The 25,827-nt window shown below is 46.6% G+C and overlaps 2 protein-coding genes across 4 annotated transcripts in view; one reads left to right on the forward strand and one right to left on the reverse strand.

The window, feature by feature from the left end:
* Positions 1-6,224: 6,224 nt before the first annotated feature.
* Positions 6,225-16,376, reverse strand: LOC307102747 (uncharacterized protein; the record flags this gene model as incomplete). Its single annotated transcript, XM_079776416.1, has 5 exons — positions 6,225-8,121; positions 9,733-10,101; positions 13,976-14,165; positions 14,275-14,388; positions 16,307-16,376. The coding sequence occupies 5 exons, from the start codon at positions 16,374-16,376 to the stop codon at positions 7,539-7,541; spliced, it is 1,326 nt and encodes a 441-aa protein (XP_079632542.1). The 3' UTR covers positions 6,225-7,538.
* RREB1 (ras responsive element binding protein 1) overlaps positions 8,901-25,827 on the forward strand; it is a 139,631-nt gene continuing 122,704 nt past the window's right edge. For 2 of the 3 annotated variants that reach the window (XM_079776839.1, XM_079776842.1), the window contains exon 1: positions 9,429-9,792. The gene's annotated coding sequence lies outside the window, so the exon portion shown is untranslated. Of the gene's footprint in view, positions 9,134-9,428; positions 9,793-25,827 lie in introns of those variants that run through there. The other variant, XM_079776840.1, reaches the window with a different exon arrangement.

Raw genomic sequence — 25,827 nt, forward strand, 5'->3', positions numbered from 1 at the left:
GAGGAAAGGCTGGCTTAGAAGAGTTATTTAACCTTCCCTAATAGTCTAATAAATCTAAAATGAGGTTGATAGTTTAGAAGTATAACAAACAACTCATCAATCTGGAAATAAGCAACTTTTGGCTTCTGGGCAGCAAAAGGAGATGTGGTGCTCATGCTTACTATCCGCACGTTCCTAACCACCTTGGTTATCTGGTTGGGCTAACCTTTGTAGATCAGAAACGATCAATTAGAAAGGGAAGAGGAGGTTGCTATTGGCAGGCACACTGAGTTCAGGAAGAAGTGACCAGCCATAGTCCAGATAGGGAGGAAAAATAACAAAACCAAACAAAACTTCAAATTGGAATTTACTGTGGAGTCCTAGGGTATGCTAGCAAATAGCTACCTCAAGTATGTCTAGTTTCTTATGGATGTGATCATATTGTGGCCTAATATAAATCTTGTTTATAAAAAGTAACCTTTGTATGACAATCCAAAGTAATATTGAAGTTTATGATAATATTGTTTTTCTGATTTTTTAGAAAAGGGAGAAAAAATGAGGCAGTGCATAATATATTTTAGAAAAAATTACTACTCCAAATAGTTAACATTTAAAGGGAAAACCATCAGCCATCAGAAATAATGCATTCCTCAGATTATCTGGTAAAGCAATGATGTATTTAGGATAAGAGCTGTACAAAGGTGTTCTCAGTAGCCCATTCCTATAACTGCACTGCTTGTTGGAGAGGGAGAGCTTAACTAAACTGCAGCGATTTGGAAATTCTAAATGACACCTCATCCCCTGCCTCCCAGCCTTCTTTTTCCTTGCCACTCCCAGGCAAACCCCTCCCCCCAGCAACTCCCCGAGGCCCCCAACCCTTTTCAGATCATTCCCACCCCTCCTATATGCCTACTCCACCTCTGCACACTTTGCAAAATATATTCCTTAAGAACCTGCAGTGTGCCAGTCCTGAGCTTCTGGGACAGAGAAATAATTAGCCAGAACGTGTTCCTACTTTCAAGAGATGTCCCCTCCATTTAGGCTGTGGAACCCCTTGTTCTAAGAAACTCTTAGTTATCGGGCTTCTCCACTGCACGTCCCCTACCTCCACTCCCCCATGGGAACTGGGTTTCTTCTTAGAGACACCACTTCCTCCAAAAGCCTTTCTGCAGGAAGACTAGTTCCCCCAGTTCGCTCACTGGTGAGCCCATGGAGTACACGGACTGTCCTTTCCACACCAGGCTCGCCATCTTCTTCCAGTCCCTCCTTCCTGCCTCAGCCAGCTTGGGCTGCCTTAACTAGTCCCACAGGCCGGGGGCTCAACCAACAGAAATTTATTTCCTCAACATTCCAGAGGCTGCAAGTCTGAGATGAGGATGTTGGCAGAGGTGGCGTCTAATGAATGAGTCGTCTCCTTGGCTTGTAGGTGCTCCCTTCTCTCTGTCCTCACTTGGTCTTTTCTTTGTTTGTGTCTGGGTCCTAATCTCTTCTTATAAGGACACCAGTCTTGTGGGATTGGGGCCCAACCTAATGATATAGGGCCTTCACTGAGGTAATTAAGGTGGGATTAGGGCCCATCTTAATTACCTCTATGAAGACCCTATCTCCTTCTGAGATATTGGGGGCCAGGACTTCAATATATGAATTCGGGGGAACACAATTTAGTCCATAATACCACCTCTGATGTTGGTGACATCTGTTTATGACTGCTTCCTGTCATCTGTATCGAGCCATCCACTGACACCAACTTCACATTGTTCCTTTCAAGCCCGTCCCCTTCTTCATTTTCAGAGACAGGACCGTCCGTATCAATCTGGAAATAAGCAACTTTTGGCTTCTGGGCAGCAAAAGGAGATGTGGTGCTCATGCTTACTATCTGCCGATGCCCTGTCCTTTTTCATAGTTTTCTCCATTTCCTCAACCCCATGAGTAGGATTTGTGCTCCATTTCACAAGAGTCATTTGGTTCTTTTTCTCCTGAGGTCTCTGTCCCTGTTTCCCCACTCTTAGCCCCCCTTCTCTCCCTCACACCCTGCCTCAGCCTACCAGCCACTGAACCTGCTCTTCTTCCGGTCCTAGACCACACCCAGGTCTCTGAGTCCCCGCCCACTTCTGGTGCCATCCTGCTTGTGATGCATTTTACTCATTTCAATTTGCAACCCTCAGTAATCCCTACCATACGTTTTCTTTCCTCTGTGTCTTCATGGTATTGAAGCTAAAACAGCTGAACTTTTCTGCCACCGATTCCTGGGTTCTCCTCTCTTTGAGCCTCAGCCCCATGCTGCTCCCTGGCTCTCAGCACTGCTGCTTCTCCCCATTCAGGGCCATCAGATGGGAACTCCCACAACGCGCCTTTTACCCATGAGTATTTCTCAGTATGTTCCTACTATTCTTTTCCCCTTCCTTCCTGTCATGGAATATGGATTATCTTTCTTTTCCCCAAGGATGATCTCTCTACCATTTCTTCTCTGCCATAGACACACACACACACACACACACACACACACACACACACACACACCTTCCTTCAAAAGCTGTTTCTGTCTCACATATTTATATTCTCTCCCCTCTGGATCTGCATTCCTTTCCTGTTGACATAAATGGTCTGGGTGGTTTACCCATTCTAAAACCCCTTTCCAGACTCTGATATTCATAGGCACTGTTTCATAGATAAGTTTCAAGGCACTGTTGAGCAAGGAGCCAGAAAATTCTTTGTTGTGGGTGCTGTCCTGTGCATTGCAGGATATTAAGCAGTATCTCTGGCCTCAACCCATAGAGATACCAGTGGTACCATTTCCCCAACCTGTGACAACCAAAAAAAAATTAAAAAATCTCTAGACATTGCTGAACATCTCCCCGGGATGTTGAGAACCACTGGTGTAGACGTTAAGGGGGCTCTGGTAGATCATCTCTAGCTTACTGTGCTGGATACAGAGAATATCTGGCTACAACTTTAGAATATAGTCTGCACATATGGCACGTATCTTAGGTTGATGAGAAGGAGAGATGGATAGAAAGCAAACTAGCAATATTTATCGCTCTACATTCATGTACCTTTGAAATTAAATCCTTGTTAAACAACTGCCTAGGCAACAGTGGCCCTTCTGCAGAACTCCAACCCAGAGCATTTTATTGGTATCAGTCAAGACAGTCAAGTAGGCATCGTTATTGGCAAACTAATTCTCAACTAACAACTTTTGGGGTCAGACTGCCTGGTGTGCTCAGCTCTGTGTACCAGCTGTATGATGTTGGGACTCTGTTTCAGTTTCATCAGGTGTAGAATGGGGAAGACAATAGCACCTGCCAGATTGGAGGTGGAGTGGAGTAAGCAAGATAATACACATGAGGCTCTCAGAACAGTGCCTGGCACATAGTGGGTGTTCAATAAATGTTAGCTGCTATTACCCATGTTCTTGGTACTTTCCTTTCTGTCTCTTTTGTCACCTAACTTCTCACCAAGTATGTATGGCCTTCACTTCCTCTTCTTCCAGTCACCCCTTGTTTTGTGGCCCCTGCCTTCAACTCTCAAATCATCTTACTTTCTTGGATCTGACCTTATTTTCAGCTACGTGCCTTGATTTATCTGTATTTGAACACTGTTAAACACCTTTCCCCTTGGCAGCCCCTACTTCCTGGACTGTTCTGCTTCTCTAGAGGAACACGAGAGAGCACTTGACACTCCTTCTCCTGCCACCTAATTGCAGGCATTTCCCTGGGTTCAACCTCTAGCTCTTCACTATCTATCCTCTCTGTCTCTCAGGCGTCCTCCAGGCCTTTTCCTGGGTCCAATCTCCTCTCATCTTCAACACATCCACCCGCCTCTTCACACCACTCATGCCAGTGGTAAATGGACCCACCACCCATCCAGATACCCAAACCTGGGGCCAGAGAAGCAGTCTTCCTTCATTCTTCCTCGTTCTCCACAACCAATTGGGTCCAAGCCCAGTTGATTCCATCTCTAACATCTCCTACCTTTAGTCCCTCGGCCTATCCCAGTTTTCACTTTAATCCCCGCACTGTTATTGATCACTTCACCACTGCTGCAGTGGTTTACCTTCTTTTGGTGATTCACCTCTTGATCAGTGCTCCAGAGGGCTTTTTTTCCTTTCTCTCATATCAAATTGGCCAAATTTTTAATCTATGCCCTAATTATGTCTCAAATCAATCCATTCCTCTCTATCTCTACAACCCAGTGGCTTACTAGATCCTTATTGCTTCTTAGATGGATTCTTCTCTTAATTCCTAACTAGCCTTACTGTCTCACATCCTTCAGACCCTTCTCCACAGTACCATGAGGGAGGCTCTGTCTACCTTCGTAAGCCTTTTCAGGGCCTCACTGTTGGATAAAATCCATGGCAGCTGCGAGGTGCACAGAGCTAGGTGGTCTGGCCCACTGGCTATTTTTCCAGCTTCATCCCTTGCTGCGTCCCCTCCTCCCTCTGTTCCAGCCACAGAGGTATTTGCAGTTCAGGGAACTGACCTTGTTTTACATCTCATGCCCTTGAGTTTACTATTCACTGCTCGGTCTGCCTGGAGGGCCCTGCACCCTCCTCTCTGCCTCTGGGATGCTTACACATCTCATGAGATTCAGCACATGTGGCACTTCATCCAAGTGGCCTTTTCCAATGTCCACGTTTTTTTTTTTTTTCTTCTTAATTCTCTTCCATGGCAGAACTCTATGTTTTCCATATAGTTCAGGATCGCCTAGTCTGTCACCTTCCACCTCAATGGGCTCCAACTTCTGACTTTCTCATTTTGTCATTCATTCTCGTCACCTGGCTAAGACCCAGGCGTTATCTTGGTCCTCATTTGTTCACACCCACATTCCCAGCCCACCAGTTGTTTTTCTGTCACTTCTTTCTCTGAGGTGGTTCTTGATCATCTATTCTCTATTCCCTCTACCTCCACCCTAGTTCAGGCCCTCATACCTAAGGTTTTCCATGAATGGTATTCAAAATTGTTTGTGGGATAGCCTCAGCTTGTTTACCTCTCAGTCTCATCATCGGTATATTTCTGTGTATATCATAATCCAGTCACACTGGGATCCTTAATGATCTCTGAATGGGACTCATGACTTGCTACAATCATGCTTTTGCACCTGCTGTTTCTAATCCCATTCTCCACCTACAAAATTACTAGTCCTTCTGTATGGATCAACTCCATCGCTTTCTCTTTCATGAAGCTTTCCCCAATTATTAGAAGTGACCTCTATTCTCTGAACCTCTGAATTTTGTACCTACTTAATGGTTCTTACATATGTTGTTGGTTTGCATTTCATGATTACTTCATGTACATAGATTATGAACTCTTTTAAGGCATGGGTTATAAATTATCCATTTTTGTATCACTTCTCCACTATAGAACTTAACACAACTTCACATATGTATGTATGTATGTGTATGTATATATATATATATAGCTTTATTGAGATACTAGAGGCCTGATGAACGAAATTCGTGCAAGGGGCTCAGCCCTCGCAGCCCCGGCTTCATCTGGAAGGTTGTTCGGCTGTCCGGTCTAATTAGTAGCATATTATGTTTTTATTATTATAGGTAAATTACATATTCACCCATTTAAAGTATACAATTCAGTGGTTTTAATATATTAAGAGTTGTGCAGCCTTCACCACAATCAATTTTAGAGCACTTTTTGCTGTTGTTGTTAATCCTCACCTGAGGATATTTTCCCATTGATTTTTAGAGAGAGTGGAAGGGAGGGGGAGCGACACAGAGGAGAGAAACATGGACATGACAGAGACACACTGATTGATTGCCTCCAGCTTGAGCCTCGACCAGGGTGGAGATTGAATTTGCAACCCAGGTATGTGCCCTTCCGTCACAGGGCTGATGATCTAACCACTGAGAAACCGGCAAGGGTGTTAGAGCACTTTTATCAGCCCAAACAAGAAACCTCGTACACATAAGCAGTCAATCCCCATTTCCCCCCAAACTCTCAGCCCTAGGCAAACGTCAATCTAATTTCTGTTCCTGTAGATTTACCTATTCTGGATATTTCATAGCAACAGAAACATAACATTTGTCCTTTGGGTCTGGCTTATTTCATTTAGCATATTTTCTAAGTTGATCCATGCTGCAGCATATATTGGTACTTTATTCCTTTTCATGGCTGAATATTATTCCATGCATGAGTAGACCACATTTTGTTTATCCATGCATCAGTTGATGAGCATTTGGGTTTCCACTTTCAGCTATTATGAATGCTGCTATGAATATTCAAGTACAAGTTCTCATGTGGACATATGTTTTCATTTCTTGTGTATCTACCTAAGAGTGGAATAGCTGGGTCATGAGTTAACTCAATGTTTAACATTTTGAGAACTGCCAAGCTGTTTCTAAAGGTGGCTGCACCATTTCACATTCCCACCAACAATGCGTGAGGGTTCCAGTTTCTCCACACCATCGCCAACACTTGTTATTATCTCTTTTTTTTGTAGCCATCTAGTGGATGTGAAGTAGCATTTCACTGTGGTTTTGATAAATATTAGATGTTTGATAAATATTTGTCAGATAAATGATATTTATGTATAACATGAACAAACAGACCTTTCAACAGGTCATTTGACTTGCAAGTTTATTAACTAGCTAGAAAAGATTTAACACAGGGCCCAGGATGATTATAATTCAATTTGTAAGTTATTTTTATACTGTTTTCTCTCTTTTTTAGTTGCTAGTGTTATCTATGTGACATTATAAAGGTGGTGATTTGTCATGAAAATTCATGTAGCTTTGCGGGTTTGAATGTATTTTACAAAATAAGCTAAATTACAACCAGAATTCCAACTTTTGATATTGTTCCTACTCAAACACCACCAATGAATGGGGAAACTAGGAAAGGCTAATTCCTGAATCCAAGACAGGGCAAATGAATAAAATAGCATTTCCCACACGGCCTTTCCTTCGCCTTCTCATTGGAACACATTACAACTTGGAAGCTCCATACACCAATTCTGTGGTGACTGTGTGAACTATTACTCTTGTTTAGAGACTTGCCTCCTCCTAGGCAGGCCTGTCTTCAAAAAAGCATTTGGTAGTACACTTGGGTACATGGGCTGGGGGTAGGGAGAGACTTAGAAAAATGCAAGTGCTAAAACTTCGTTGGGTAGAGTTTTCCTCAGTAAACAGTAGACCATGGGAAACGTAACAGGTTCTGAAAACTTAATTTTGATGAATCTGGACGTTAGAGAAACAGCCAGCTGAATCAGTTCCCTCTTGGGCAGTGGCTTAGCCTTCTTATCTCACGTCAGAGGTAATGGTCCAACTACTTTTGCTTGGTTCTAGAGAGTTCTATCTTGGCCAAAACCCATCTATTTAGCCCAGGCCTCGACAGACACTTCTGCCTGTAGTCCTGAAAACTAGAGTTCCACTTAACCCTGCAAATTAAAGGCTCCTGATTGGGCTTAACACTTTGTATGGTGTGCAGGTGTCCTCAGAGAAACTGCTGTGGTGGAGTCAGTAGGAAGTAGAGTAGCAAGCTTTCTGTATGTATAACATCATCTTGCCTGACTAGTCTCAAGTAATTCTACAGTAGTATTGTCTTCAACTAGTTAAGAGGCGTATTTGTCTTTGGGATTTGGGGTTGTGGTGGTGTTTGTTTTCCACCACCAGTTACCCGGTTATCTGTCCGAAGTTGTTTCCAAAGGCTGAGAACAGGCCCTTTCGGAAGCTCGGGAGGAAAAGTATTAACCGTTGGGAACATGTCAGCTGCTTCATGGGGGAAGCACAGCCCAGGCCTGGTTTCCCTAGGCTCCGTGATAACTTGGGCTGCAGCCGCCGGGGCGAAGCTCGGCGGTGGGAATTGTGGAGATGGAGAGTGGCTCAGAGGAGGCCCCGGCTTTTCAGCGTTGAAACAGGAGCCCTCTGAGAGAAAGAGATATTGCATGTGGCTTCCCTGATGCCTCGGAGGGCTAAGTGGATGACACAGCATCAGCCCTTCCTTGGGGGGTGGGGACACTGCGGCCGCCCGAAGCCTCTGCCCTCGTCGGCCCCTTGGGGGCCACAGCCATAGTGAAGCATCAGTTGCGGAGTGTGGTGAAGAGAAGGTGACCAAGGCCCAGGCAGCGTTCGGTTTGTTGGACGGAGAGCACGCTCCCGGGTGGCAGCACCAGAGCTCGGAGGACCGCACCCTGGGAGAGAAACAGCATTCGGTCAGGGGCCCGGTGCAGCCACGGTTCCTCAATCTCCTGCCTAATCATCTACTCGCCCCACCTGGATGCGGAGCGAGGATCCCGTGGAGAGAGAACCGCGCGGGTGGGACTCGCCCTCTCCTTTACCTCCAAGACCCAGAGGGGCAGCGCCGGGTCGGGCACCTCGACCCCCACGCCACCCCCTGCGGCCTCCGAGGCGACCTGCTCTGGCCTCTTGGGCATTGCTGCCTTTCCCCCTCCTCTGTTAAAATCGTGAAAAAAGAAAAACAAAACAAAACAACACACGGAGTGAAGTGATGGAAAACTGGAGGCGGAGAGTCGCCTGCGGTGAGGGGCTGGCGGGGAGGGGGCGAGGTGGTCCCAGAAGGTGGCTGGCCCGCGAGCGCCGAGATGGTCGGGATCAGGCTCCCGTTCGGCGGCCGCGGAGACCTCGTCCCTGGGGCTGCCCGACCCATCCCCTGGCCCGGGGCGCCTCGGGAGGGCGTGGGGCGAACCTGGGGCTGCGGTGGGGGTAGGGTAGACTTCACCTCCATCCCTCCCGGGATGGAAACGGCGCTCACCCCGCCGAAATCGGGGCGGAGGGGACAGGCGGGTACCGCGGTCCCTCCCACCCCCGAGCCGGAGCCGCCGCCGCGGCTGTTCAGTAACACGTCCCCGAGAGACTGGCAGGAGCAACACGTGATGTGTCTACTTATCAGGGTGAGAGGGGGAGAGCGAGGCTCCGAGCGTGCGGGCGAGCAAGCGGGGCGGGGGGCCGAGGCGGGGGCCGGGACGGCGGCGGGGGTGCCGGGGTCGCCAGCTCCTCGCCCACCTCCCTCCCTGTGGGAGAAGAGGAGGAGGGGAAGTGACTACGGAGTTGATGAACTTTGCACATCCAGAAACGCCATTTTGATTCCTTTTCCGGAACAAGTTTGCATCTCTCCTCGCTCTCTCCCCAAAGCCCACCGGTCCCCACGGCATCATGCCCGGGAGCCCAGCGCCCTGCCCTGCCGTAAGTACGCGCCCGGGGTTCCGGCTCTCGGGACCCGGGTGGCAGCGAGATGTCTGGGACCGAGTGGGGAGCGACCTTCTGAAGAACTTTTGGGGATGGGGAGGGTGAAGTCTGCGGAGCGGGTGGTAGTTTTCTAACTCGCCGTTCCCCGGAGCCGAGGAGCCGGGCGCCCCGCGCAGCGCTACGTGCGCTCGGGGCGGTGGGGCCGGCCCGGGATGAGCTGGGCAGCCCTCTCCCCTCGGGCTGCGCGCCGGGCCGCTCCTCCTCCTCCTCCCCCTCCTCCTCCCCTTCCTCCGCTCCTTTCCCCTTCCCGAGCCGCCGGCTCTGCCAACCAGCTCCCAGCGCGAGCCGCCGCGGCCGCCGCAGCGCCCCGCCGCCGGGACCTGATGCGCATCCATATTAGCCGCCCGAGCGCTGGAATTCGGCTCGACCCGCGCCGCACCCACCGCCCCATTTATTTTTAACCGGCCCCGCGGGGACTCGGATGGTGCTCGCCCCGCCGGCCAGAAACATCTTCCCAGCGCGGCTCTCCATCTTCCGCCCTCGCTCCCCCGACATCCTCCCCCCCATGTGGGAGGGGAAACTTTTCTCCTACATACTTTCGAGTCCCTCCCGGGCCGAGCTGCGCGGAGATGACGGCGCCTGCCCGCCGCCGCAAGGTATCCGGGGGGTACCCGCTTAGGGTGCTGGCTCGGGGGTGCCCGCTCGGGGCCGCGCAGTGGGAGCATCTGCCGCGCCCTGCTTGGCGGACTTTGATCCTCCCTGGCCGACGGCGCCGGCCGGGAGGCGGCCGCGGGCAGCCCTGCGCCCTCGCCCGTTCCGGGCTCGCGGCTGGGGGGTCCCGCCGACCACCGCCCGGGGGGGGGACCAGAGGAGGTGGGGGCCCGAGCTCTGTGCGCGCATTGTTCCCTTGCCCTTCCGTTGGCGGTGTACGTGTTTTCGTGGGAGCCCTCGGTGTGGAGCGGAGCCTGCATCGCGGTGGGGGGGGGGGGGGGCTCGGCGCCCGGCGCCGTCACGAGCACAGGAAGGAGGCCGGAGCATCCGAGGCGGGGCCGGCTGCCGGGGCCGCTTCGCCGCCCAGCTGTGGAGCGCGCTCGGAAACTTTTGTCCGCTGCCCGCTGGACCAATTTTTTTTTTTTTTGCGAGTTCTGGGGCTTCCCTGCCTCCTCTCATCCGGGCCCGCAACGCCCGGCGGGGGTGGGGAGGGGGGTGGCGTCGAGAGGTTGGGGGGGCCCAGTGCGCCCCCCCCACCCGCAGCCTCAGGCTCAGCCCCCCGCGCCCCCCTCCCCGTTCGCGGTCTCTTAGGAAACTGCGACCTTAATGGTTGCTAAGGAGCGGGGAGGTCCTTCCCGTCGCCGGCCCCCTCCCCGGGACGCGGCGTGTTTTCTGAGCCCGGACGAGGGTCGCGTCGAGGATGTGGTGACTGGCTCCCCTGCGGCTCACGGGGCCGGGCGAGGCGCGTGAGTGCGGGGCGAGGCGGCCGAGCCCACTTCCCGGCCGAGTTACTTTACTTTAACGGCGGGGCTGGGGGCGGGGGGGGGGGGGGAGAGGAGGGCGCAGCGGGGGCGCGGACCCCGGGGTCTCGGGGACCCGCCGGCGGGCGGGCCGGTTGACAGGCGCCGCGTGCAGCTCGCGTCCAGCGGCCGCGGTGCCTCGGTGATGGGTTGGTTATAAAAGAGGAGGAAAGTGTTTCTCCTTGCTCAGCACATTTGCCCTCCCTCGCTCCTTACTGGTTAGAAGATAGAACGTGAGCCCAGATCCGGACGAGCAGTTCACATTCCATTACGAAATTCTACACGGCTTCAGAGCCAGCAGCAGCACACATTCGGGGCTCTTTGGAGTTTTTTTCTCTTTTGGGGTGGTGGTGGTGATGGCGGTGGGGATGGGTAGAAGGGTGAATTAAAAAAATTAGGACTTGGCGAGTTTTGGGTGTGCTGAAAAAACCTGCCCGAAGGTTTTCATCCGTAGCAGAATTAACCCTCTTGCTTGTTTTAGAGTTTAGATTTAAGCTTAGCCTTTTGAAAACCAATGGATGGAAAGGTTGCTTGTTGGATAGGGATGCTGGAGATAGGGAGGTATTTCTGTCTTGAAGAGACTTGAGATGATTTCTGCGAAGGTTGCGTTGCTAATGGGCATCCCATAATTTTGAGGTATTTTCTTTAAATACTCAGTGGTCTGTGCATGCACGTGAGTGTATTCTGAAATAAGTTTAATTGAGGTGGAAGGTGGAGAAAAAGGAACTGCAACGAAAGGAATGGTTTTTGTTTTGTGTTTGGGGGGGGGGTGCCCCCAACCACCACCACCACCTTCACAATCCTTAAAATGCATCCCCCAGATCTGGTGCTTTTTCGAGTTCTAAGACCTAATGTAACCCGGAAGTCTAAGAGGCTGAAGTCTTGGCTGAAACTTCTTCATTTTTGCAAACTTTTAGTTCTATGGTTCCTTCAAGAGTCACAAAGAACTTTTGAGGGAATAGGTTCAAAATTATTCTTCAAATTTATGCAAAGGTGAGCCACTAATTTTAGGGTTATTTTTATTTTTATTTTATTTTATTTTTTTTATTGCTGCTTTTGGAGGGAGCCTTCTGGGTACCGGCTGATGGATCCTGCTTTGATGTGTTTTGAGCTTTGGTTACACTGATGAATTAAACATTTGAATGGCTTTTATCAAGTTTTAAATGTGTGAAAAAATACCTTCTGTCCTACCCCCTTTTTACAAAAGAAAGGGAGAGCCCTTTGATTTGGTTATTTGTTTAGCTTGTGCTCCATTTTAGATTGTTAATGAACTTGCACTGTTTTATCATTCTTAAAAATACTGCTAAGCTGATTGCATTTTAGGATATTTTGTTTTTAAGGAGGGCTTGCTGACTGTGATACTCAAGTGCTGCTGCTGCTTACAGTTACATAGCATATGATGCTGAGTTTTTTAGATACCAGTTTTTCATTAGGAAATCAAGAATCTAAGCCGTCGTGTTTGTTATGTGATGGGGAAGATGGGTCTGACTCAGCCGGCGGAGGTGGTGCATCCATTCCTAACTGTTTACATCATCCAACAAATGACCTTTTGACTCAAGGGTCTTCGATTTTAGATTTCTTCAGGCCGATTCCAGAGGTCTTATTTGCATCCAAGACAGGTACAGATATTGAAGGAGGGAAATAAACCTAATCTTGTTAATCCTGCACCTGATGTACAGATGTTTATTAGTTACTTGCTGTATGTCAGGTAGTAGCTGATTGCTATTATGTAGCTTTCATTTTTTATGTTCAATTTTGAATTGTTGTGTTGGTCCACTTTCTAGGTCCGTTTGGAAATCTTTGCTTGCTACCTTATGCTCAGTTGTCAACATCATTTACTACCTTCAGCAAAGGCTATTTCCTGATTAATAAAATTTAAAAAATTCTCTTAACGTTTATGGCATAACTAATATAATAAATTCAACTCCTCCAAAAATTGGTTAAATGTGTTCACTAGAAAGAGTCAGAAGTGAATCCCTTTTGATGTTTCTATTCATTATCCTTCTGAAAAGTAGGTGATGCTCAAAAGGTCATAGGATAAGGGTTGCTAAGCAGCTAAACAGAAGGATGCTAAAATTAACCAAAGCATTTTTGAAAAGGAGTCCTTCCCTGGTTTACATTATTTACTAGCTTTAAGTGATTTCTGAGTTCTCCATGTCCTTTGACCCAGGAAGGTAGGATGTTAAGTTTGTTCTGTTTTTGTTATCATATTTAAATAGGCACTCTTTCTTTTGTAAGTATCTTTTAATTGAAGTTCCTGCTCTCTGACCAATTCTGGTGTCAGATGGCAGTTTGTCTGGGGGGCTTCTTGTATATGAACCTGGAGGATATGTGTGAGTAACATCACTTGTATTTCATTTATTAATAGCAGAAATTTTAGTTTGTGTTGGAAAATCTACCTAATACATGAAGCAATATCTTAGTTCACTCCTTATTAAACAGATTAGCATTTAAAAGATAGAAATGCAGGATAGTATCAGTAGGAAGTATGCAATATAGTCTCTCCTAATAACAGGACATCATTTCCTTACCCCTTTACTGAGATTATCATTCCTTTAGGTTTTGATAGAGCTCCTCCTTTTTACTCCACTTCTTCATCTCCGTTTACTCAACAGAGTTCTAAATACCTTTTAAAAATAATTGGGTTTAGAATATCTTCGGAAGGACTGACCAAATGTTAGGGCGGGGGGTGGGGGGGAGAGGAGGGATGTGATATACATTACATTTCTGCCATAACTGTGTTCGAGGATCTTGGCGTTTTCAGTGAGATAAAATGGTTGAAATCTAACTGAAGCCATGGCTGGTTGAAAGGCAAGTCCTCTGTAAGTCAAGTTTCCCTGCCTCAAGGTTACTTGTGTACATATGACCTACTGAACAGGCAAAGTTGAGTAATATTTTTATATCCAAATATAATTAAGAAATTGGATGGGTTCCTTTGAGGGGGCAGGGTATATGATTTTTTTTTTCCTCTGTCTGACTTAGGAAATGATTTTGAGTAGAAATAGCCCCGGCCCTCTTCAAAACATAGGGGTCAGATTGTGGTTTCCATGCCTTAGGGGGCCTCCCCATAAATCAGAGGTAGAAGGTGTACCGTATGAAACACAGAGGGAGGCATAGGATGTGCTTTCTGAAATGCATCACTTATTTTTAATTTCCCCAACTCTAATAGGAGGCAGAATACAGAGAGGAAAACCAGTTGAAATGTTTGCATTACTGCTGGGATAGAAGAATGAGGAAGATGGGAGGGAGGGGACGGACTTTTCCCTGTCATGTTAGCTGTCCTGTGGACAGTGTCATCCACTGTGCTGGTCTCAGTTTCTCTTCTCACCTTCCCTGGGTATTGACTGCTGGTGTCGTCAGTTGGTGGAGATGGGGTGGGGTGGAGAGGCAGGGAGGCCCTCGAGGAGGGCACGGGGAGCTGTTTCCTCCAGCTACTGGTGCATCTTGTTTCTGATGGTACTTCAGGATACAGGTGAGCCAGTCAGCCATCAGTAGAGGTGGCTGCCTGTGAATAGGTGCTTCAGACAAAAGAAGTGGGAGAGGGTGGAGACTGTTTGTTCAGTGTGATTCAAGCAAGTAATGCTAAGAGAATTTGAAAGCCTCTGTAAAATCCCCAGCACCGGGTACTGACTGCTGCTGCAGGATTCACCTGAGGCCTTTCAGACTCCATGAGGGCGGGTGGTCCTGATAGGGTGGAGAAAGCCCAATGAAAACCCCCACATTCTTTGTCAGCCAGCCAGACTGCAGAGAAAAAGTCTCAGTGGGGGTAATTAGATAAAGCTTTTAAATGGCTCTATTTGTTTTTCCCCTGGCCTGCTTGGTATCTCATCCAGTTTCCCCCCTTTTTCAGAAACTGTGGGGTAGGATTGTTATACAAATGTTTGAGACTTTTAGTGGTTTAATTACTTTGAAAATTTCCTTTCTCAATAGGGTGTACCTTGGACAAAGTTAACGTCACCCTGCTTTTGTGAAGAAGGCATTTAATAAGATTCCAATTTTATCCTCAGAGCAACACAGTGAGGATTGGGTGGTTATATTAACCCATTTTAAAACTGTACCGATTTCCACCCAGTGGCTGGTCATAAATCAAGCCTAGGTAGGACCCTAACCCCAGCCTAGCTCTGTACAACACCTGCTTTTAAAAGTCCACTTGGCCTCAGAAGACTGAGCAGTAAATATATAGTACCTCTCTATTTGTGTGTGTGTGTGTGTGTGTGTGTGTGTGTGTTTAAAAAGGGACCAGATCATTTAAAAAATAATTCTGTGGTTGAATCTGAAGATGTAAAGCAATTAAAAAAGAAACTATTTAGCCTTTGGCAGCATTTCTGTTGATGAATACGATTATACACGTTTTCCCCAGCAGGTTTTCTATATTGTGGAGTTGTTGTAAGGATGAAATAAATGTCCCAGAAAGTAAAATTCTATTTATGGAAGAAAGTATTATATTTTGAGCTCAGGAAACTTTGTGGGTGCCCATCTGGATTTCCTTTCCAGAATTGTGCATAATGCCATTCCTTTAGGCAGACTTTGCCTAGGATTTTATGTCCAAATCAGGGAAGGCAGCACTTTCTTTTTTGCTTTGAGTGCCCAGAGACAAATAGAACTAGCAAGTTATTCTTAGGGAATAAGAATAGTTCAATAAGGACTGGATAAGGAAAAGAGGAGTTGTAAGCTCAACTGAGCGGTTTTGCCTCCAGGGTCTGGAGACATTTTTGATTGCTTTGCTGGGGAGGGTGCTGCTGGCCTTTAGTGGGTAGAAGCCATAGGTGGCCCCACAACAGAGGATTACCCAATCCCAAATGTCAGTGGAGGATGAGAAAGTGTGCTTTAAAGTACTATAGTTGTGGCCTGTGTCTTATGTGCAGGTAGCCTGGGTGTACTCACAGTGTTGCATGTGGTACATTTGAACATCTGAAATTTTATAAAGCAAGTAAGCTCTTACTATATGCCTGTAAGGTGCCGTGGTTGGCAAGTTCAAGGTTTCACAGAAAATTTGGGGTTGGGGGAAACATTAAGTGGCATCAAATATATTTTAAAACCTCTTAGTAAATAAAAGTTCTAGAACTCATCTGCTTCTAAAACAAACCAGATTCATTGGCACCAGGAAGCTATTCTGGTAGGTGGCTCAGCTTTCCAAGTCGCTTCTTCAGTCATTTAGGAAACTTGCTCTGGGGCTGTCATCTGCCAGGCCTCCCTCACGTTGTAACTTATGTGGAGTATACCTCCCCCCCCCCCTTTTTTAAAGTGTTTGAACTAGCCCTTACTCTTTAGACAGTTAATGCTTCTGCACTCCTAGTCCCCCCCCCCCCCTTTTTTTTCTCAAAATTCTTACATAACTATTCGCCCTTTTTACCAGGCCGTGTTTTGGAGTCTGGTCCTCTGTCCCTCTGTCTTCTCTTTGAGAGGGTGGATGGCAGACCTGCTGCCAGGGCTGAAAGGGCTAGGGAGAGAACATGGGGAAGAGACTGTGGTTATTTTTATGTTCTTGGGATTCCAGGACCTCAAATACACACCAAAGGTGGTTGATTTAAAGGGTGGTGGTGGTGGGGGGGAATGGTATACAAATATAAAACTGAATTCTTCAGACCAGAAATGTCTCCGTTAGGGACAGGAGTGATCTTTTAACCACAGGTGCCACTTGTCCTGGGTTCCCACTTACCTTCTAGAAATACGTAACTCTCGAAGGTAGCTTTTTGCACATCCTGAATCAGTGGACAGACTGTCAGCATCCAGTTCGCATCTGTTGGTGCTGAAGGGGCTCAGGGGCTGGTTCTAAAGCCAGCTGCGCCCTCCAGTACAGTAATAAGAGCCATGGATTCTGAAGCTCTTCTGCCTCTCCTGTTCTCTATCTCATTTACAGCTTTCCCCACGCTGGGACCTTTTGTCGCCCTGATCACCTGCAGGCACCTCAGAGGTAACTTACAAAAGTCATTCCTTCCCTTCTAGAATCTGATCTGGAAGTCACCATCCACCCAGTCTTCCAGGCCCGAAAGTGCATTTCAGTCCTTACCTCCAGGCTCTCTCAGCCCTCAGCCCCCACGTTCAATTAGCAGACCTCCCTGAAACTTCTCTCCAGTCTAACGCTGGAACCCAGTGTCCCACTGCTCCTGACCTAAGGCCCTCATCATGCTGCAAACGCCTCCTCAGTTAATTTCCTATCACCAGTGGGTCCGAACTCCAGTTCATTCTCTGCTCTGCTCGAAAGCTAAAGCTGCACATGGTGTATGCCTGCTGAAAAACATCGCTTGGCTCCTTTTTGTCCACAGGAAGAAATCCAAACTCCTCAGTTTGGCACACACGGACCTTCATCATCTGCTTCCAAATTGTCTTTCTAGTTTTAGCTCTTGCCACTCTCTCTTACACACCATGGCTACACTGAATACTTTCTCACTCCTTCTGCTTTTGCATGGATTGGTCATTCTGTATTATCCCCATCCACTTCTAGTAAACAACATTTCTTAAATCTTCCAAGACAAATCTCAAATACCACTTCTTGCAGGGAGAATTATATCCCCCACCCAGATTAACTCATACCCCCGTCTGTCTAGTCTGTCAGTTGTATTTTACCTGTTCACATGTTCTCCCCCAGCCCCAACACCCGCCCACCCCCCTCAAGAATAGGGAGGGCCCTGGCCAGTGTGGCTCAGTTAGTGAGCATCATCCTGTGCACCAAAGTGTCGCTGTTCAAACTCCTGGTCAGGGTGCATACCCAGGTTCTGGGTTCAATCCCCAGTCAGGGCTTGTGCAGAAGGCAACCGATAGATGTTTCTCTCTCACATTGATGTTCCTCTCCCTCTCCCTCTCCCTCTCCCTCTCCCTCTCCCTCTCCCTCTCCCTCTCCCTCTCCCTCTCCCTCTCCCTCTCCCTCTCCCTCTCCCTCTCCCTCTCCCTCTCCCCCTCCCCCTCCCCCTCCCCCTCCCCCTCCCCCTCCTCCTCCCCCTCCCCCTCCCCCTCCCCCTCCCCCTCCCTCTCCCTCTCCCTCTCCCTCCCTCAGTCTCTAAAAATCTTTAAAAAAAAAAAATTAGGGAGCGACTTTTACTCCTATTTTTCCATCTTCTGTACCTAGCTCAAGTTGGTGCATATTTGATAAGTGTTGATTTGAATCATTTTCTAATACAAAAATTAGAGTTTTTGAAGAGGTGCATGTTATTTTTTGAGCACAGGTAATTTGGAAGCTAGGTCCTAAATATCAGTACAAAATAAGAGGAAGAGATAGACATAAACTAACGTCTTCACACAAATCAGGCAGAGATTTGGTGCTAAGTTCACACTGGTGGTAAAGAATTTGAATTACAGACATTTTAAAATAAAAGTTTGCTCAGCTTAATTTACTTGAAATTTAAGAGAAAAAGATCGTTGTTAATGCCTGATTGCACTAAAAGCTGTCACACTCCGGCCCTTACTAATTATAACCACTTTTGATTGGCTATTGGTTTGAAGTTTATATTAAATGGGAGTGATGGGCACACAGATCAAAGAACAAAATCATTTCAGAGCTCCAGTGTGTGGGCCCATTTTCTCTGCTTAGTTAGATTTTTGTTTCATTAGTGGTATGAGTTAATAGGAGTGGTGGTCTGTGTATAATTTAACTTTTCTTTTTTTCCTGTAGTCCTTGGATTTAAAACAAAATACCAAGCCAGAAACCTACAGGATATGGGTCTTGCTTTCTTTGGGTGTGTGTGCATGTACAATATACATACTTGATAGAGGTCAGTGATACATAATATTTATTCAAAGAATAATTTTCACTGTTTTAGGGGAGCTTCGTTTATGCTGAGACTTTATTGTTAGAAAAAGCCAAACCTACTTCTGAATATACAAAATCAAATCAAAATCTTTTCTTAACTTTCTATTAAAAGTGGTACAAATATCTCCAGAAATAGGGGAGGTACCAAGAAGATGAAGGGAGAGACGTTTTGCCTATGGACACTCTTGTACCTTTACATTTTGAGCTATGTGAATGAGTTACCTTTTCAAGCAAGGAATTAAAAACATTTTAAAAGCCATTTCTCTTTCACTTTAGGGCATTTAATTGTTTTGAGGGATAAATGCATAAAACTGTTTAGTGAACATCTCAAATAGGTTTCCCACAACTTGGTTAGTTAAACCTACATTAGATTAAACCAGTGATGGGCAACCTTTTGAGCTTGATGTGTCAAACTTTGCCAAAAAACTGAGCATAACTCGGGTAATGTGTCACTTTGAGGAAAAAACATTATTTTGCAAATGTTTCATCCTCAGGAGCAGCATATGTTTCATTCTCTGCATGCGGCCGCGTGTCATCAGAAATGGCTACGTGTGTCAGTGCTGACACGCGTGTCATAGGTTCGCCATCACTGGATTAAACTGTCCTACTTAAAATTTTAAACCAAGTGTAATTTAAAGAAGGCTTACCTCTTGTATCTCTGAATTCAATTTATGTTTTAATCGTGAAAATAAGATTTCTGAGAACCATTTGTGGCTTAAATGGTAAAGCTTCCTAACCCCCTATTTCTAAATATTATATCAAGTTGGATTCAGTATCAGATTCAATATCCTTTTGGAAAACAGACTTTTTTTTTCCCAACCCAAAATTTGCCAACCTCATAGTGGCTTTTTTAAATAAAACATTTATAGGTCTTTAGTTATTGATTTTTATTTATTCAATAAATATTTGAATACCTACTATGTTTTTAAGCACCAAGGGTACTAGTAGGAGAAACAGTTGCTAGCTGCTTCATAGACTTTCTGTGCTACGTGCTAAAAGTTAAATATGACAAGAACATGTGAAGTGAAATTTGTCCTCTGAGTCTGTGGGAGGAGCAGAGGATGCTGGGAGGCAGGTCAAGGAAGGCATTCCTCAAAATTAGCATTTGGGCTAATATCTGAAGGGGATGGTGAAGGGAAGGAGGGTGTGTTTGAGGACAGACAGCTAATACAAAAGGCCCCTGAGCTTGGAGAGGACGGTGTGGCCACTGAGGCGAGAAGTGTGGGTGTGTGTAGGGGGAAAAGACAGAAGAAGTAAGTGACGTGCATGGTGAGGTAGATAGGGGCTAGAGCATGCTGCTTGTGGCTCACCTTCATTTGGAATTTTTTTTTCTTAACTCTGGGAAGCCATAGAGGGTATTAGGCCTAGGAATGGCATTAATGAGGTTTGCATTTGGAAAGATTACTCCTGCCCAGAGTGGAGAAGGAGGCAACTCTTTTGCCTTCCATTTCAAGATTAGTGAGAAGGCTAGTTTTTCAAAACTTTGAAAACCAGTGGTGGCTTGGAGGATGGTGGCAGTGGTTTTTTTAAAATATATTTTTGTTGATTTCAGAGAGAGGAAGGGAGAGATAGAAACATCAATGATGGCGAGAATCATTGACCGGCTGCCTCCTGCACTCCCCTACTGGAGATCGAGCCCACAACCCGCGTATGTGCCCTTGACCAGAATCAAACCTGGGATCCTTCAGTCCCCAGGCAGATGCTCTATCCACTGAGCCAAACCGGCTAGGGCCTCTATGGGTTTGACAGAGATTTAAGAGGTAAGGAAGGACTTGCAGCTGGGTGGAGTGGGGTGGGTAGGGTGGGGAAGGAGAGGACTTTCAGGTTTCTGGCTTCTGTAACGGGTGGATGGTGATACGCCTTTGAGATCAGAAAGCAGGATTAAGCAAGGTTTATGAACAAGGTACCTTTAAATAGTTAAATATTTATGTTTTCAATTTTTTCCCCAGCATTTTCTCTATTTGTATTATTTTCTATTGGTTAAAAATTATATACCTGGCATGGATGAAGCACAAAAAGTATTTATAAAAGTGAAAAAGGGAAGTTATGGTCTTCCGTATGGAAACAAACAGATGGCTTCCTCCTTGCCTCCCCTCTCCTTTTCCTTCTTCCTTTGAATTTCCTGATGCCAAAAGGACAGGGATGGTTTCGTGTAGATAGCCTGAGCTTCTGCATGATTTTCAGTGAGATATGCAGCTGAATCTGAAGGGCATTTAGGCTGCTGTTTGTTTCAGTGATGCTTTATCTGTGACTGAAGCATAGGGCTGAGGGGAAGAGGCTCTGGGTAAGAGCAACTTAGGACTCTCAGAATTGCTCAAGCCTCTTTTCCTTAGTGTTAGGACTCCTTTCATGACCTGATTTTCCAGTTTATTTCTTAGTTGCTCAGGGGTCACCTGACGCTCCGAATGTCTCAGACCGACAGCAGCATTTTGCTTGACCAGTAATCTGTGTGAAAACAAAGTTCATTCGTAAACAAAACTTGTGTATCTACTGTGTGCCAGGCTTTACACTAGATCTGTGGGTGCCAAAGAAAAAGATTTAATCCCTTTCACAAGGAATGGAGGTTGTCCCCACTGAGCGATTGTGTAGCCTGTATTTGAACACCTCCGGTGATGGCAGACTTGCGACCCCAGGCAGTCCTTGGGTTTTTACTGCCTTAATTAACTCTTTTTTTCCAAGGCAAACAAAATCTTTGTGGAAAGAGATAGAAAGTGGTGTGTTTTCCGCTGAGTTGGTAAAAACCAGAAGCCGGAGTGCAGGCACGCTGCCTTGTGCAATCTGACCCTCCGAGAGCTCCGTTTGTGAGTGCTCTGCGAGACTCGGTGAGGGCCACCCTCGCTCATTTCCTCCCTCCTGCACCCAACTACTGCCTCACTTGCCTGCATAGCCATCCCTTTGTAGGTGAGCTGGGGCACCGTCCTTCAATTTGTCTCAGAAGAAGGTCTTAGCAGCCCTCCCAGATTTGGCCAACGCTTTTCTTTGATGTCATCCAAGTGACGCTTCTCCTTGACTGCGTCAGCACTGACTGATGTCACCGGGAGGTCTCACTGGGTCCGAGTGAGCCTTGGTCGTTGGCTCACATTGGGGAGAATGAGATTTTCCATCTCTTGCTTAGGAACTTAGGTGTTCCTGCATCACTGCCACCATAAATCCCCTTAGAGCAGGTCACACTTTATTCTAGCCCTGCATTTGATAAGACTAACTGATAAGGGGAAAAGACCTTGCCCCTCCCACGTTGTTTTTTTTTTTTTTTTCCTTCTAATTGAAATAGCTTGGTAAGGAGGTGCTGGAAGAAAAGTTTTTAAAACTGGATTTAAACGTGCTTTTTGAAAATTTTAATCTTAAGGTATCGTGTAAACAATCCAGTCTTTCCCCTTTCTGTGACCCAAGCAGAAATGTGGATTTGTAGGCCTAATGAGAAGTTGGTTGCAAATATAGCTTACTAGATAATGGCCTTGTAATGAACATCCAAAATGGGTGTCAGTGACCACTTTTGGAAAACCCATCCTAACGGCTTGAGAACGGTGACCATGCACGCTTTCTAAATAGTTGTGCACTTGTGTCCTTGGTGTTGCTTTCTGAAGGGTTCGTGGTGTTAAGTTCCCTAGCCTTTGGGGTGTTGGAATGTCTTTTATGTGGCTGCCTTCTGGATATGTTAGACCATCTACTGTGTTAAGATCAACTGAATGAAACTTGAATATATACACTAGTATATATTTTTTTTTTTATTGATTTTTTTTTTTTTTTTTTTTTAGAGAGAGAGGAAGGGTAAGGGGGGAAGAGAGAGAGAGAGAGAGAGAGAGAGAGAGAGAGAGAGAGAGAGAGAGAGAAAGAGAGAGAGAGAAAGAAACACCTACTGGTTGCCTCCTGTATACACCCTGACCAGGGATTGAACCAGTGACCTTTCCGTGCAGGGGATGATGCTCAATTAACTGAGCCACACCTGCCAGGGCAAAAATGGACTATATTTTATGTAAAGCTCTTGAAGAGCTTAATGAACCAAGTTAATAAAGAAATACATGCACCCTAGCCAGTTTGGCTCAGTGGATAGAGCGTCGGCCTGCAAACTGAAAGGTCCCAATTTCAGTTCCATTCAAGGGCACATGCCCGGGTTATGGGCTCGATCCCCAGTGGGGGACTTGCAGGAGGCAGCTGATCAATGATTCTCTCTCATCATTGGTGTTTCCATCACTCTCTCCCTCTCCCTTTCTCTCTGAAATTAATAAAAATATATTTAGAAAAAAAAAGAAATACATGCTTTGTTTTTAGTGAGCTTTCCCCAAGAAGTTCAAAGTGGTAAGTCAAGCCAGGCCATGCGATGCTTCGTAAGGGTGTCTGTGATATGTCCCTTCATTGTGAACCCAAAGCCACTGAGGTCTTGCTAAGAGTGTGGCATGGGGATACACGCTGTAAAGATCACTGGTGCTTTTTCCTCAGGCAGTGGCTGCTCTGCCTTAGAAAGGTGAGTGCGGTGCAGGGGGGGTCCTGTTGTGGCTTTCACGTGTTGAGAATGGGCAGGGCGGGGGTACCCCTCTTCTCGCACCCCTCTTCTCATTTTTGTTGTTTTTGGCTCTTTTTGAGCAATCCTTGACGTTGATGTGAGTGAATAATCGTGGCATGTGTCTTGTGAAGCTTGCTTTGAGTTTTTATCAATCCACTGGAGAGGAGATGGTGTGTGGTCATGTGTCGCCGTTGTGGTATAGTCAAGAAAAAAGTGTGTATGTTTGTGTGTGTGTGTGTGTGTGTGTGTGTGTGTGTGTGTGTGTTGGGGAGGTAGTGCGGATAGCACTGGCCACATGATTATATTTAGAGAACGTGATCACATGGCCCCCAGCTTTATTTCACTGTGCTCTTTGTGGTAAGTGGAACTTGGAGGGCACCTCTGGCTTGCTTGTCTCTACGAAGGCTGATGGTAGCTAGTGCTGCCTCCCTATCTCCACAGAAAACGGAGACGGAAATCCAGCTATAAACCACAGACACAATGTGGTGATTCATATTGTAAAGGCATCTACCCAGTGTGCATTTAAATATGTTCAGCAGAGTGCATTTGAGTTACAAACCACCTTTGGTGAAAAGCATCATTAGTCAAAGCCCGTTTGTCTTTGCTTTAAATCAGATAAATCAGAAGTTAAGTCTTTCAGTTTCTCTGCGGCTCTTGCTGGACTTAATCCATCGGACTCCAGTCTGATAAGTCAAACATTTTAAATTATTTCACTTTAATTTTCACCCCTTTTTGGCTGTTAGGCTTTTCATGTGGAAAAACTCTTAGCATGAGAGTAGTGGGAACAGTGTTTATTGAGCAAGTACTAGTTACCATGGTCCCACATCCTTTACATGGGTCATCATTCATTCCTCAGAACAACCCTTTGACCCTGTGATGTAGGTACAGTTATTATCCTCATTATTCAGATGAAGAAATTGAGACCCAGAGCGGCAGCTAGTAGGAGTCATACAGTGCAGCCTGACCCCAGAGCCTGAGCTTGGAGCCCCTGCCAGACTACCTCCCATGGCATGATATGTTCACTAAGTAAGTATCCCCTGAAAAATTGCTGTGTGCAGAGCCCCATGGTACACATCTGGGGAAAGATGGGCAAGAACAAGTGCGTGATGGGGTTGCTGGCTTCTGGAAATAGTCGGTTAAAACTTAGCTATGAAATAGGTCATTCTCTCTGTTGACAAAGTGAGTTGGAGCAGCGCTTCTGTGGAGATCAGCAGGGGGGCTTGCAGAGGTGGTGCTGGTTCCCAGGGAGCCACCCGGAAGTGCTGCCCCAGAGTGGCCGGGCCAGCACTGTAGGAGGGACCCTGTGCAGAGGTAGGGTGAGGCCCTGCACACATCCTGCTGGAGGGTCCGGTTCCCATTCAAGGGCTTCCCGTGGAAGGGAGATTGTCTTTCACACGTGGGAGAAAGTGGGCTTGGACTCGGGGGCTTCTGCTGGTCCTCTGTGTGGGAGGCAGTGGGTGATGCCTCAGGTGCTTTCTGTGGACACTCACTTTCAGCCTCCCTGAGAATGCTTGAGCTCTGTTTCAAAGTAGGAATAGTGTGTTGGCCACTTTTGAGGAGCCTGGAAACTCAGTTCTGTAGGCGTTTGGGGGATGAGTATTGCTTTGGGTTTCTGTGCCTTGAAAACAGGTCCATTGTCGTTTTATGTTATAATGGGTTATTGCCATTTTATTTCATACATACATTTAAGATTTTGCCTTGAAATTGGTATTGGGTTGCCAGGACTGGCGGTGGAAGAGGCCCAGCGATCTGTGGTGCTAGTGAAGTAGGTGCAGCAATGGGATTGATCTAATTATTGACCTGATCTGAAAAGGTGTCCATATTTAAAGGAGACAGCCTGTGGTAGCTATTTTTGTTTGTTTGTTGTTTTGCTCTTTAAGCAGTAGGAGCCATGTGCACTGGAGGATCTCCAGTCCTAGGACGCTTTGGGGATGGGCCTGCTTACCGGTGTGCGTTGTTCCTCCCCTTTGGTGGGGGTGCCTGAGCAAGTTACAGAACTGGCAGGTTTTGAATTAGGATGAGTACTTAATGGTCTATTTTCTGTTTCTGGTGGGTCTGTGGAGAAGGATTGTTTTGAAATTAATTAACAAACAGGAAATTTCAGCCTTGTGTGCCACCAGCTCAATCATAACTGAGCAATCTTCTCTTTACTGCTACTGCTACTATCAGTGTCGTTTTGCTCACGACAATTGGCTAGTTTCAGCAGAAGACGAGAGAAAAGAGGTCTGGATTGGGAGACCAGCATTGTGTGCTTTCTTGTGTGTGAGTACTGCCATCAGCTTCCTTGTACTGGAAACCACTTCTTGACACCTACCCCAGGTACCAGGGTCTGGGGGCGCAGGGATGAGTACAGCATGGTCCCTGCCCTAAAATCCACTAGGCATCACACCAGCAGAGACGCCGGGACAGGCAGAGGACCTGGAAGTGGGAAGTGGTCAGGGAAAGAGGAAATGATGTCTTCAGAGGTGAAGGGCTGACCATGTGGAGAAGCATGTGGGGAAGGGAAAATGAACTTCCAGGCAAAAGAACTGTAAATACAGGCCCTGGAGTACAAAACATGAGGCCTATTTGGGGACAAGATAGGGCAGGAGTATGACTAGGAGTGAGGGTGCTGTGTTGAGTTAGGATGAGAAGGGTGTTAAGAGGTGACTAAAAAACAGACAGCTCTGTCGGGTAGGCCATCAAATGCTTTGAAGTAGAGTGTGATGTGAGCTGCTCTGTTTCAGAGAGAGAACACTGCTAACCCTTTAGAAAAATTAGGCAGTAGAGGAGACTTATTAAGCAAAGTGCAGAATAAACTTGGAATTTGGTGCCATATTTAGCAGAATAATTTCTCCCCCTCCCCATTATTTTCCAGATTTTTCAGCCCAGGACCTGTGGGCAGCCATCTGAAGGGTTGTTAAATGATTAGAAAAGTGGGACCTTTATTTTC

The sequence above is a fragment of the Cnephaeus nilssonii genome, assembly GCF_951640355.1.
Source record: "Cnephaeus nilssonii genome assembly, chromosome: 7".
Lineage (NCBI taxonomy): Eukaryota > Metazoa > Chordata > Mammalia > Chiroptera > Vespertilionidae > Cnephaeus > Cnephaeus nilssonii.